The sequence below is a fragment of the Trichosurus vulpecula genome, chromosome 4, assembly GCF_011100635.1.
Source record: "Trichosurus vulpecula isolate mTriVul1 chromosome 4, mTriVul1.pri, whole genome shotgun sequence".
NCBI lineage: Eukaryota > Metazoa > Chordata > Mammalia > Diprotodontia > Phalangeridae > Trichosurus > Trichosurus vulpecula.
Genome location: NC_050576.1, coordinates 79013298 through 79026380, shown reverse-complemented (window position 1 = coordinate 79026380; position 13083 = coordinate 79013298). Strand labels below are relative to the sequence as shown.

The following is a 13083-nucleotide window of genomic DNA, read 5'->3' as shown; positions in this document are numbered from 1 at the left end:
GACCAAGTTCCAGGAGCCATCCATCCCTCTCCTCCCACGGGCACGAGCCCAACACCCCACAGCTCCGTCCGGACCGAGGTTACAGCGTAGCGGCTGCGTCCGCTACAGCCGGAGCCTATTTCCACCAGCCCGCCCCGCCCCCTCTCCCGGGCCCAGAGTACCCATATCGGACCAGTTTAAGGACCGGTCCACAGAGTCTGTTTCTATGGTAACCCCCTTGGGAATCACGTGACCCGAGCGGACGACCAATCGTCTCTTACCTCTTCCTCCTCCAGCGGTTTTGCTTTCTGCCCTTCCTCTTTTTTTTTCCGCCCACCCCTTTCTCCCAGCCCCGCCCCCTTTCTGCGTGGGGAGAGGGTTGAGGGGGGGAGGGGGGTTTGCGCTTGCGTACAAAGAGAGGCGCGCTTCCTCCGCGGGCTCGCGATGCCTCGGTGGGGGAAGGGTGGGCCCAAGAGCCGGAGTCCGCCCCTCCCCAGGACGCAGGCGCAGTAGCGGTCGGCGCCGCAACGGGCGACGCCCCAGAGCGGAAGAGGGAAGTGAAGGCGAAGAGCGAGCAGAAGAAGCCGGAGCCGGAGCTGGACCTGGGGGGGGTCGGGGACAACAGGGGACCCGGGGGAGGGGACAGCGGCTGCGGCGACGACCAGCACAGGGGCTAACTGCCACCCGGTCCGGCGTGGGGATGTCGAAGCACACGGTGTCGTCGGCCCGGTTCCGAAAGGTGGACGTGGATGAGTATGACGAGAACAAGTTCGTGGACGAGGAGGACGGGGGCGAGGGCCAGGCCGGGCCAGACGAGGGCGAGGTGGACTCTTGCCTGCGACAATATCCTTCCGCCCACCCGCGGGGCCCCAGGCTGACCTTCCCCCACCCTCCCCGCGCGTGCGTGGGCCGGACCTGTCACTGGCCTGGCCCCACGTCTCGGGAGAGGAGGAGACTAGGGCCCGTGACCCCCCCCCATCTCTGGTGGGGACCCCCTGCCCACGACCCCGGGGCGTCCTTTCCCCTCCCCTTCCACGCCATCGCCCATTTGACCCGTCCGTGGCTTTTCTCAGGAAGGTGCAGCCGTAGCCAGGCCACGCCTGCGGAGATGACCGTGGGTGTTGTCCCCGGTGTAGACCGATCTATTGAAGGGACATCATCCGGGGGAGGGGGATCGGTGCATTGGAAGGCTTTTTATTTCCTTTCAGAATTTAAAATGTTTTTCCGTGGGGATGGGGGAGGGCAATGGAGAGTCTGTATCCCCATCTATATTCCCACTACCTCCTTGTCCCTTCGGGCAGGTGAGCTCTTTTCTAATCGCGAAGGTTTTTATCCAGCATTGATCAAATAATAAAACTACACTCCTTAGCCTTAGAGTTGCCTCAAAGAAAAAAACGTCCAGAAAACCTGGAGCCCCTTTTCTGGTGGAATTAATTATACTTGGCCAGAATTAGCCTAGAATGAGGAAGGTGGTATCTGGGGGCAACCAAAGCAAAATCCCACCCATCAAACCCTAGAGGAACGCAATGTCTTGAATAATGCGAAATCCTGTGAGTGATTTTCATATTGTCTCCATTTTTAGTTTAAATGAGGCCGTCTTTCCCCAGCTTTCGCATATCTGAATATTCATAAATGGGTGTAAATACATTTTATAGAAGATGTGGGTGTTGCGGCAACCAAATCTGGTTTTTTAAAAATCCCATGCTAGAGTTTGTTTTGCACTGTAATAATTCTTATTGGAATTTTTTTTGATCAGATGAGGAAGGACTTTTATTAGCCTTTGTTATAGGGAGAAATGTGCAAAAAGTAAATATACTTGGTAGTACCTTTGCTATATTAAGGCATTCCTAAACACAGCTCTAAATATTTATAATCCTTATTCTTCTGAATCTGTGCTTTTACATAGAAATGTCACATTTCTGCCTATATGAGCTGTGGTTATGCTCTATTAACTTTCTGTGAAGTATTTAATAATCATCCCTACACAAAAGATATGCTAGAAGCCTTCGAAATAGCCTTGAGAATGGGGGGGGGGATATTAATTTGCTGTTTTGATTTTTTAATCCAGTCATTTATTCCTCTAAGCCACTGGGTTCTAAGAGGCACTGTGCTTACCATAAATTGTCTTCTGTGAACAACTTAGCATTTGAAGATAACCTGATGTAGAAGAAAGAGTACTGGAGTAGGAAGACCCAGGTTCTAATCCTAGCTCCTTCGATTCTGAGCTATGTGGTCTTGGGCAAGTCAGTTCCCCTTTGGAGCTCAGTTTCCTCGATTATAAAATGAAAGGGTAGGACTAGATGAACTCTAAAGAGCCCTAGTGCCCTAAACCTATGATTTTCAATGACTGATTTAACGTATCTCTAAGTGATTTTTAAGTGATATGACTATATTTTGATTAGGATATTCATTTCATTCAAAATATTAGTAAATCAATAGATAAAACTGCACTTATTAAAAAGCCTAGAGATTTGTCTTTATTTTACCAGAGCTAGGGAAAGATATATAGTCATGGAGCCATTCTATATGGTTCTAGAGATGGAGGAAACGAATGAACCCTGTGTGGTTTTCCTTTTAGGGGAATAACTCTACATTCTGACAGTCTGATTGGCTTTCACTTCCCCATGATTGCTCAGTCGGTGGTGCTTTCAAGAAGGAGAGTTTGAGTCTTGTTGGTATGATCTAAATTTGGTGATTAACCTTTTGAAAAGTCCAAGAAAAAGAGGAAAAGAAACATTTTCTAAATTGAACAGTTTAATGAAAGAACAAAATAGGAAATTATTTATAGTTTATTGCCTCTTCTTACCCTGGTTTTCTAGTGCTTCTTTAAAGAAATGGCCTTATCGGGTATGGCAGAGGTGCCATTAGTTCAAATTAGCAGTGTTTTAGTATCCTCTTTAACTTAGTGTAAGGTTTTGGTAACAAGACAAGATAATTCTTCTCCATTAGAACTTCCTATTTTGGTAGATGACAGGCTGAGGTTTTCCCATTAGAACTACGCCATTTGGGGTATACAGTAATTCTATGTTATAATAATTCTAGCGTAACATATAGTACTTGCTGTGGATTCTTTGGATGATTTTTTGCATGCTGGTGTTATTTGGAAATCAAAACCAATCAAGCTTATTTTAAGGACTTTAGGAACATATGTGAATGAATGAAGTAAGATCAAATGGTAGTAACACCTGTTTTTTTTTTAATCTTTGCATACATTTATGATATAAAAAGTAGCACTTCACTGTCAATTTACCTCCTGGAAGCAATCACATTGAATTTTCTAATAAGCATCCATCATAGTAGCAAAGGTAATACATAAGGTACAAAGGTATAATACAAGGGTAGTAAAGGAATATATAAAGGGACGTTGTTTTATGAATAACTTTAATGCATTCAGGTGCTTGGTTTGCTTGTTATCCTTAACTTCTGTTACAGGGAACATGACAGCTGCATTACAGGCAGCTCTGAAAAACCCTCCAATCAACACCAAGAGTCAGGCAGTTAAGGTAAGTTATTGACAGCATAGATGATCTCTGCTCCTACTGATGATATTTGCTGAGGCCTAGATAAATAGGAAATTCAAAAAAGTATAACAGTGGCAGCTTTTATTTCTTCAACTGTCAGATAAACTCCTTCAGAGTATACATACATAGGGCAGCTAGGTGGCACACTGGACCTGGAGTGAGGAGGACCAGAGATCAAAGTCAGCCTCAGATACTTGACACTACTTTCTTGCCGTGTGACCCTGGGCAAGTCCCTTTGACTCCACCAAAAGAAAAAAATGAGTATACACACAAAGATAATACAAAGCAGTATATGTAGGGGCAGCTAGGTGGCACCATAGAGCAGAGTCAGGAAGACTCTTCTTGAGTTCAAATGTGGTCTCAGACACCTACTAGCTGTGTGACCCTGGGCAAGTCATTTAACACTGCCTCAGTTTCCTCATCTGTAAAATGAGCTAGAGAAGGAAATGGCAAACCACTCCAGTACCTCTGCCAAGAAAACCCCAAATATAAGTAGCAAGTTATTAATATAGATAATAAGTGCTCTTGTCCAAAGGAGAGAGTTACTTCAGGCTAGAACGTGGGTGGTGTACGGGAAAGAAGGCTTGTTTTGGAGGCTGAGACAATTGGACTGGTTCATTTCTTGCCTCTGATGCTTTACTAGTTGTGTGACGATGGGCAAGCCTCTAAACTTCAGTTTGCCCGTATGTTCCTCATAAGGTTAATATTACTACACAAGTTTTCTGATACAACATAATACGGAGATAGAATAGTATTGTGGACCATAGAGTGAACTTGTAATCACAGGACCTGAGTTTGAATCCCGCCTGTCACTTCTGAGTGTCCTCATCTGTAAGATAAGGAATTGGGATTCAGTAACCTCCAGGTCTCTTTCAACTCGGGTTCTGTGGTCTGTGCCTGTGTGTGTCAGCTGTCGTGATGATTTCTCTTTAGTTCAACCTAGAGTTGAGTCTGGAGGTGAGATTTGAACAAGACCTTGAAGAATGAGTGGGATTTTAGGGGGTTTGTCAAAAATTAGCTCATTCTGTTCATTCACTAACTCCTAATAGAGTGTAAATATTTTTGTCATCAATGAAATTGTGTGTTACAGCATTGAATCTACTCTCACTGTGTGTTAAGATTCCATAAATAAATACTGGAAAAGGTCAGATTAATTTTAGGATTCTATTTTATGGCAGTCATAGTATACAATATCTTAAATGTGGAAATAATCTAAACCGACTGACTTTTTGTAGTGGAAACAAATTTTCTTGGTTTCTAAACTGGGGGTGGGAGGGACTTCTCTGAAATGGTAGTTAGGTAGCTATTTTTCAGCCTGCATGTGGGAGGTTCTTACTTTGTACTGGTTGAATAGATCTCCAAATCCTAAGCTGTAGATTTAATTCTAAATTACTTGCCTACAGGTAATAATAAGTGGTGAAGGCATTTTTTATGATATTCAAATTTAAGAAGTTCTAAAGGGAGGCAGGGAATTTTGAAAGGGCTTTGCTTTCTTTGGTTGGTCTGATTATTAACCTAAGGTCCTGGGAATGTGTAGAAATGAGAAAACAGCTTTGCTCTTTGGACAGCCTTTGTAAAACAAATGAGTATATATATGTATTGCCACACTAATCTTATCTCTACTGAAAGAAAGAACCACACCCTTTAAAAGGAAGATTAATCCAGGGCGAAATCAAGGCTATCATTTTAAAGTTTTAGATCTTGGTCTATAACTTCCCAACTTTTAACCAGATTGTTTTTTACCTAACCATCCAAGACAAGCTTTGAGAGATTAAAATTGAAGTCAAAGCACTACATAGATTCAAATCTCACTTCCGACACCTATTTGTGTAGCATTTAGCAAGTCCCTTGATGCTCTTTGCCCTTAGTTTCTTAGATTAGATGGCCTCTGAAGTTCCTTCTATCTTTAGATCTCTGATTTAATGCATCCACATAGAAAAATTTCAAACTTTTAGACTATATTTAAAAGTTGCAGCCATTTGTAATACAAAAAATGTCTAAATTACATGGTGAACATGCATTGATAAATTTTTATTCTCACTAGGTGCTGGTTCAGGGCTCAACCTTTTTTTTTTTTTTAACTTCCTTGTTCCCTTTTTATCTAGACTTCCTCCAGGTTTATTTAGAAATATATTATAATAATAATGATCTTGCCCTCAGCTTTATAGTCAACATATATGCTAGTTTTAAGTGTTCAGATATGGCACTTTCAGCAGTGCTGCCATCTTAGTCACATCAGGGTTTCATTTCTAACAACTTTTATAACATACATTTTTTTATTGTGTAAGTGATCCCATTGTGGTTATTGTACCTACTTTTCTATGAACTTTACAAAAATTATCATGATAAAGTTGTAGTCGTGGGTGATAATGGCTAAACAACTCAACAACTAAGCAATATGGTATGTATATATAAGGATCAGAATTTAGTGGGACTGGATGGGAACTAGAGAACGAATGGTCTTTCTCTCATGTTTCAACAACCAGTAAAATTCTAGGCATAGTCTTAAGTGATAATTTAAGGCTACCCTTTTCTTATAGCCACAGAAAAGCCAAGGAAACTAAAGACACAATTCAGAATGTTATAACTGGCTGCAGCAGGATGGGCAAGCTGGAGAACTAGGAGATAAAGGAATTCTTGTCCTGTACATCAGGAAGCTTTAATTCTAGGTTCAGGAACCAGTATTCCATATACCAACCAAGTACTATTTTGAGCTAAACTTATATGAGCCTCTTCCTCATATCAGTCTTTGGGAACCCAGCAACAGGTTGTCTGTTAATGCTGTAGAAGTAACTAGTGCGCGCCCACATACACACACACTCTCTTGTGACTTGGAGATGCCATGGAGTTGAAACCCTGTTCCTGACTGCAGCCATACATGGAACCTGCTCTCCCTATCCGCTTCAGTGAAAGGATCCTGGGAAAAGGGTAATGCATTAGGGCCTGAGTTCAGATCTCTACTCTCGTTCTTATTACCTGGGTTACTTAACCTCTCTGGGCCTTCATTTACTTATTTTTAATGTCCCTTTCCAACTCTAACCCTTTGATCAGTCCTTTCTGATTGGCTGTCTGAGACCCTTTCCAGCTGCTATGGGGAGTTACCTATGAATTCCAATCTAGAGCTAGTCTTTTCAACATCTCTTAGCTGGCATTAAGAATAGTGTGTGCATCTGATTCAGCTCCTCATCATGATATGTGTACACATGCATTTGCATTTTCTTGCAGGACCGCGCAGGCAGCATCGTCCTGAAGGTGCTCATCTCTTTTAAAGCTAATGATATTGAAAAGGCAGTGCAGTCTCTGGACAAGAATGGTGTGGATCTTCTAATGAAGTACATTTATAAAGGCTTTGAAAGCCCCTCAGATAACAGCAGCGCCGTGCTACTGCAGTGGCATGAAAAGGTCAGTTTATGACATAACATTTTTGTGATGTTGGTGGTTCTCTTCTAAGTAAGCAAGTACAGAAAAACAGACCTTCTGAAATAGGACATTATTTGCTTCTAGTGGTATATCTTAATTTTTCTTCTGGTTATTTTTACAGGTAATTGTTTGAAAATAAGATTTAGACTTTAGTGTTCACTGTCCTGGATTGTCCCCTTGGGCTATTTTACCTTTTTTGACACTGATATTCACTATATGGTAATGCATAAGCTTCAGAGATCTGCAATGTCCGTGTGAGCAGCTCTTCTGCCTTACTGCTGCAAGCAGCTCCATCAAACCTAGGCAGTTCTCCTTAAGTGTGGCAGTGGTTCAAATTTTCTTTGTTCTGCAGTCTAGATGAGCCTTTCCAGATTTAGCTTGGCTGGTTTGGGCCTGTATGCAAAGCCTTTCCGTCTTGGTAGGACCAGCCAGAGCTTATATTCTGTTGGCACAGTCTTTGAGAACCCAGGATCACCTTTACAACCTGATGAAGCATTTGAATAGGGCTCTTTTGACATGTAATCAGTAAGCATTAATTAAGCACCAGCCATGTGCCAGGCACTGTGCTACACACCGGGGATACAAAAAGAGGCAAAGACAATCCCTGCCCTCAAGGAGCTCACGATCTAATGGGGAAGACAAGTAAGCAGACAACTATGTATAAACAAGCTAGACAGGATAAATAGAGAAGGTACTAGAATTTGGAGCATCAGGAAAGGCTTCCTATAGAAGAGGAGACTTTTTCCAGCATTGTAGGTAGAGAAAAGCGATAACATTCCAATCATGGGGGATAGCCAGAGAAAATGCCTGGAGCCAAGAGATGGGAGTGTCTTGTTTAAGCAATGGCCAGGAGGCTGGTGTGATTGGATCAAAGAGTAAGTAAAAGAGTATAAGGAATAAGAAGACTGGAAAAGTAAGAGGAGGCGATAATTATGAAGGACTTTGAACACCAGAGGATTTCCTGTTTAATCCTAGAAGTGACAGGTAGCTCCTGGAGTTTACTGAGTAGGGTGACATGGTCAATCTGTGCTTTTGGAAAGTTACTTTGGTAGCTGAGTAGAGGGTGAACTTGAGTGGGGAGGAACTTGTGGTAGGCTGGCCAACCCACAGGCTGTTATTGTAAGATGAGGCCCTGCCCCAGGGTGGTAGCAGTTTCCAAGGAAAGAAGGAAGTGTATTTGAGAGTTGTTGAGAAGGTGAAATGGAAGGAACTTGGCAATAGATTGGGAGCAGTTGGAAGACAGCATGGAGTCTAGGATGACACCTAAGTTTTGAGCCTAGGTGTTGACAAGAAGGGCGGTGTCCTCAGTATTGATAGGGACATCATGCAGAATGATATAACTACACACAAATTATCTGTCACTACCACAAGTCAGATTTTTACTTTGTTAGCAAGAGCTAAGAAATCTTAAACCTTATTGCTAAGCAAAGTATTTCCCCAAAAACCTGAGTAAATAACATGTTGAAGTGCAGCAAGTTGTAACTTCAATTTTATTGTGTATATATTAATAATGTTAATTTTATATGTACTGTACAGCCTTGGTGACTATAAAGTAACAAGACTGATTTTTGTGTATGTCTTATGGAGGTATTTTTATTTTACAGCTAGCGTTTTTCAGATTTGCGCTGTATATTTGACTGTGCTGGAACCAATTACTATATTTCACGTAACTATCACTTCAGATAGTGTGAATTGGAGTATTTGCAACCACTTCAAAGGATTCATTATTTAAACTGGACAGGACCTAGCTGTTATAGTACAAGGCAAGGCTTTGCCTTTTACTATAAAGTCGGGTATGATTCATGTTCTTAATAACAGAAGTGGACTAAATTAGGCTCTCTTGTGCTATTTTCAGTTTTTAAAAATGCAGTTCAAATCTATGCTTTAACTGTAACTGCCATATTTCATGTAAGCAGTAGAGAACCATTGAAAATTTTTAAGCAGTAGAGTGACATTCTGCTTGTTGAAAATATTTTCTAGTTGTGACCAAGTGACTTTTAAAAAATATTTTACAAGTTATCAGAATTTTGGCTTTGAGTTGTCAACAGTCAATTTAGTTTTATATAGACATGTACCATTTATAACTTGCTTCTATCAAGTATGTATACAAAACTATTAAAATTTAAAACTGCTAAACTGTGTCCTTCTATATGTTAAAACACACACACGCACAGAGAACTCTATTCAGGTTAATGATAATAATTGAAAAATCCAATCACTTTGGTTTACTTTGGGCCCTATTTCTTCAAAAAGGTAAGGCAATGGTCATGCTTTAAATCTTTTAGAATATCTTATTACTTATTAAATAATATCTTTTCAACTTAAGAAGAATCTTTGACTAAAACATATTACCCCAATCTGAGTAGATATTGGGGTGGTAGATTTTTAGCTTGAATCACTGACTCATCATTCATTTTGAAATAAGCACATCAGAGTTGAGATTTAGATACATTTTTGAGAATTTGAACATATCTGCTAGCCTCATTTATATTTATTTATGCATGTGTTCATGAATTTAAATTGGAATGTTTCATTTGATGCTTCTTTTCCACACAGACTATATGATAACCATGTAAAAATTAGCATCTTCACCCAGTTTTGTATTGCCAATACAGATTAATCCCCAACATTTTACATAATCTAAAGATGTCTGGTTAATGATTTTGTGTCAGTATTTGTGTTCTGTTTTGTTTATAGGCACTTGCTGCTGGAGGGGTAGGGTCCATTGTTCGAGTCTTGACTGCCAGGAAAACAGTTTAGTCCAGCAAACAGTGGGCACCTGCCACGGCTATGGGAGTTGCTGGTACAAAGACCAAAACAGCCAAATGCCGCTGCTGCCCTGTGGGGAGCGTCTGCGTCTCTCAGCTTTGCCTTCTTGCTTCTTTTTTCATATCTGTGAAGGAAAAAAATGCATATCAGTTTTTCTTTAGTTAAAAATTGGGGTAATGTAGAGGTGCAATTTTGTTTTAACAGGCATATTTGATGCTCTCAAAACTGTTTCAGAAACACACATACAGACACACACACACACAAACACACACACACACACACACCCATGTATAGAGTGATTTGCATTCAAATATACTTGTGCAATTTTAACCCCTGTTGGCTGGATCTTTCAAGCTGATACAGTGGTATTTGATCAAAACCTGAGGGCGGTGTCTTAATACATTGCCAGTCAGGCAGTATACCTTCATTAAAAGAGATGCTTGAAAGACTGGCCATTAACATTGCAAATCTGGACCAACTTCTGGTCAAGAAGAATGTATTACTGAAACAGATTTTTTTTTTAAAGAAAATACACACACACCTTGCAGCTTTGGTTCTCTTTGCATCCAGATTATCTATGTTGTGAGTTGTGTGTTCTTTCTCTAAGCATCTACTATTTATATCTTCTCAGTTTCTTTGACTTTTCAGGATCCAGAACAAGGGGTCATAGTTTATTCAGAAATATCTGCACAATATTACTGCCTGACTAGCATAAGCATAAAGCTTTTGCCCCCATGGAATGGCCCTGTTAAAGGGAACTGTGATCCTAATGGGAAAGGAAAATGGGAATTGTGATATGATTCACATCCTGGGCAGCACCTGAATAAAATGCTATTTCCTACAAAAAGCATAGTAGCTGCCTTTGACGGTATGAAATGTACAACTGGTATGTGCCCTATAGTTGTCTCTCCGATCAGTGTTCTTCAGGTAGTTGGGATCTCAAAAGATTTGGTTCTGATCCAAACAGATACACATGCCGTGTATTATTACAGTGTTTTGTTTTTAAGTGAAACAGCCACTCAGCAAAAAGTGTTTACTTTGTTGGAGAAACCAAATCAATTCTCTCAAAAATGACAGGTGCTTTTAAAAAGCTATTCTTCAGGAACTCTAGAGCAAACCACCTGGGACCACCTGAATGCATATGACCAGGAGGGAAACAGCCTGTGTCTATACTTAACGTCCGACACCAGTTCACTTATCGGTTACTTCTGTGAAAACTGGTGCAGAATTTCAGAAAACTCTTTGCTGTTTTTGATACCTGCTTTTTTTTTTGTAAAAATGATAAAGTTCTGAAAATAAATTGTCATTGTTGAATATTTTATTTTTCTCGATGTCTTGTTTTTTCTTTGATAGTTGTGAAGGTAAAGGTCATATAGAAGAAAGACTATGAGACCATCCATCTGGAAAAGTTATGTCAACATCATTTACTGGGTCTATTGGAAAGCTTATTCCTGGCCTAGCCTCTCATGTAAGATTCTCTAAAAATAAAACAAGACAATTTCCATGCAAGAAGCTATCCCTAATACTTGAAATTTACAGGTGTTTTTATTGGGTGAAGTGCTTCCAAAAATTAATTTGTTTGCACTGACATTTAGAAATTAAAAACAAACCAGAAAGAGAAGCATTGACAAACCAGAATCATCCATAGAAGCATAATCAGGATGGTGAAGGCATGCCAAAGCATGTCATATGAGGAATGAAGGTTATTTAGGAGAAAACTGAGAGGTGGCACATCTGTCTTCAAACACTTGAGTGCTACAGTCTGGAATTCTTTTACTCCAGAAGTCAGAGTTTTGAGGTGACTGTGACTACACAATATGGATTTCCAAGATTAACTCTCCAGTCTTAGGACATTTTACTGTGTACCAAATGAACAAGAAAAAGTCAATTCTTGCAAGCAGTTTGATCATGAAAGTCTGCTGACCAAAAATTAACATTGCTGGAAGCATTTACTGTAACTAAGATACCGAGTACTGTGGAGATACAGAAGATTGTTCCTTTTCCAGGAGTCAAGCTTCCTATTGCACATAATAAAAAGTAGTGAGAGGAGTATTGAGTCAATCCCTGGGTTTAAGCTCTGACTCAGTCGTGCACCCTTATTTATTCTTTCTGACCCTTTGCTTCCTCCTCTGTAAGATGAGCATGATACATGTCTCAACTGCCTTGCAGTTGACAGAGCTCAACTGTATGTGAAGTTCTCTAATAATAAGAGTTCTATATAAGTGTTGAATGGCTAAGAATACAATATGGTTGGGGAAATACTTGAGCATAAAAAGAGGAAGAGCCAAGCTTTGCAGTACAGACAAGTAGAGTTGTCCAATGAGAAAGGGGCTGAGGTACTTGGGAGAAGCTTTGTGGAGGAGATGGGACTTGACACCTTGGAGCTATGAAAGTTGAATAGCCAGATAAATCTAATTTTCAAAGGGTCTGCTGAAGTTCAGAGTTCACCCCAGCCCCAGATCATGCAGTCTAGAGGACCCAGAACACAGGTTTTGAATATAATCTAGGATGAAGCCTGAGACATACATGGGCATGAGGGAGTAAAGCAATATTCACTCAACCGTCACCCGAGTCCATCTTAGTATTTCAATGGGATACTACAACAAGACAAGTTGCAGATGCTGTTGCACTTTTTCCCACCTTTATCCTCCTGCTTCTTGGCTTTGTTACTTTCTTGCCTTCTTTGCCATATATCTCTTTATTTTTTTTTATCCCAGTGTATTCTCTTTGCTCCCTCTTCTTTTCTCCCCTAATTGCTTTCCTTTGTAATCCTTTTTCTACCCAGTAACATCTGATTCTTAGCTGCTGAAGCACTAAGAGTAATTTCTTTCACATTAGAAATGTGTGCTGAAGCATTTATTTAAGATGAGTTTTTGTTTTGGTGGAGGTTCTTTGCCTTCTCTAAAAAAAAAAAAGCATGTATTTTGTTTTATATCACCATTTTGAAATATATCCCCTATTCAGCAAGCCATACTTGGCAACAAAAGAATAAAATGGAAAAATCTTCCCATGCTTCTCTGAATTCTTTATATTCTTATGGTTCTGAATCATTTGTAATAGTCTAGATAAGATTAGATCAAGTTGTATCCCTCCATATATTTGAATAGTGCTCAAAATTCAGAAAAATGTGTTGTTTTGAAACCAAGTTGCTGGGGATTATTTAGGACTTAATAAACCTGATTAGCAGTTGGAAAGTAAAAAAAAAATAGCCATCTGCAGTTTACTACTTTGTACTACTGCACAAGGAATGAAATAATCCCAATATGTAAAGAGCTTACATTCTAATGGAGGAGATGACAAGGACATAATATAAATGTAAAATGAATAAATACAAAGAAGTTAAAGACACGGTAGCTCAGACAGGAGGACACCAGCAAGTGGGATTAGGAAGAGC

General features: G+C 40.3%; 1 protein-coding gene across 1 annotated transcript; it reads left to right on the top strand.

Moving 5' to 3' along the window:
- Window positions 1–539: 539 nt before the first annotated feature.
- On the top strand, window positions 540–11010 carry ARPC5 (actin related protein 2/3 complex subunit 5). Its single transcript, XM_036757235.1, has 4 exons — window positions 540–822; window positions 3410–3482; window positions 6726–6902; window positions 9618–11010. The coding sequence occupies exons 1-4, from the start codon at window positions 680–682 to the stop codon at window positions 9678–9680; spliced, it is 456 nt and encodes a 151-aa protein (XP_036613130.1). The 5' UTR covers window positions 540–679; the 3' UTR covers window positions 9681–11010.
- The last annotated feature ends 2073 nt before the right edge of the window (window positions 11011–13083 follow it).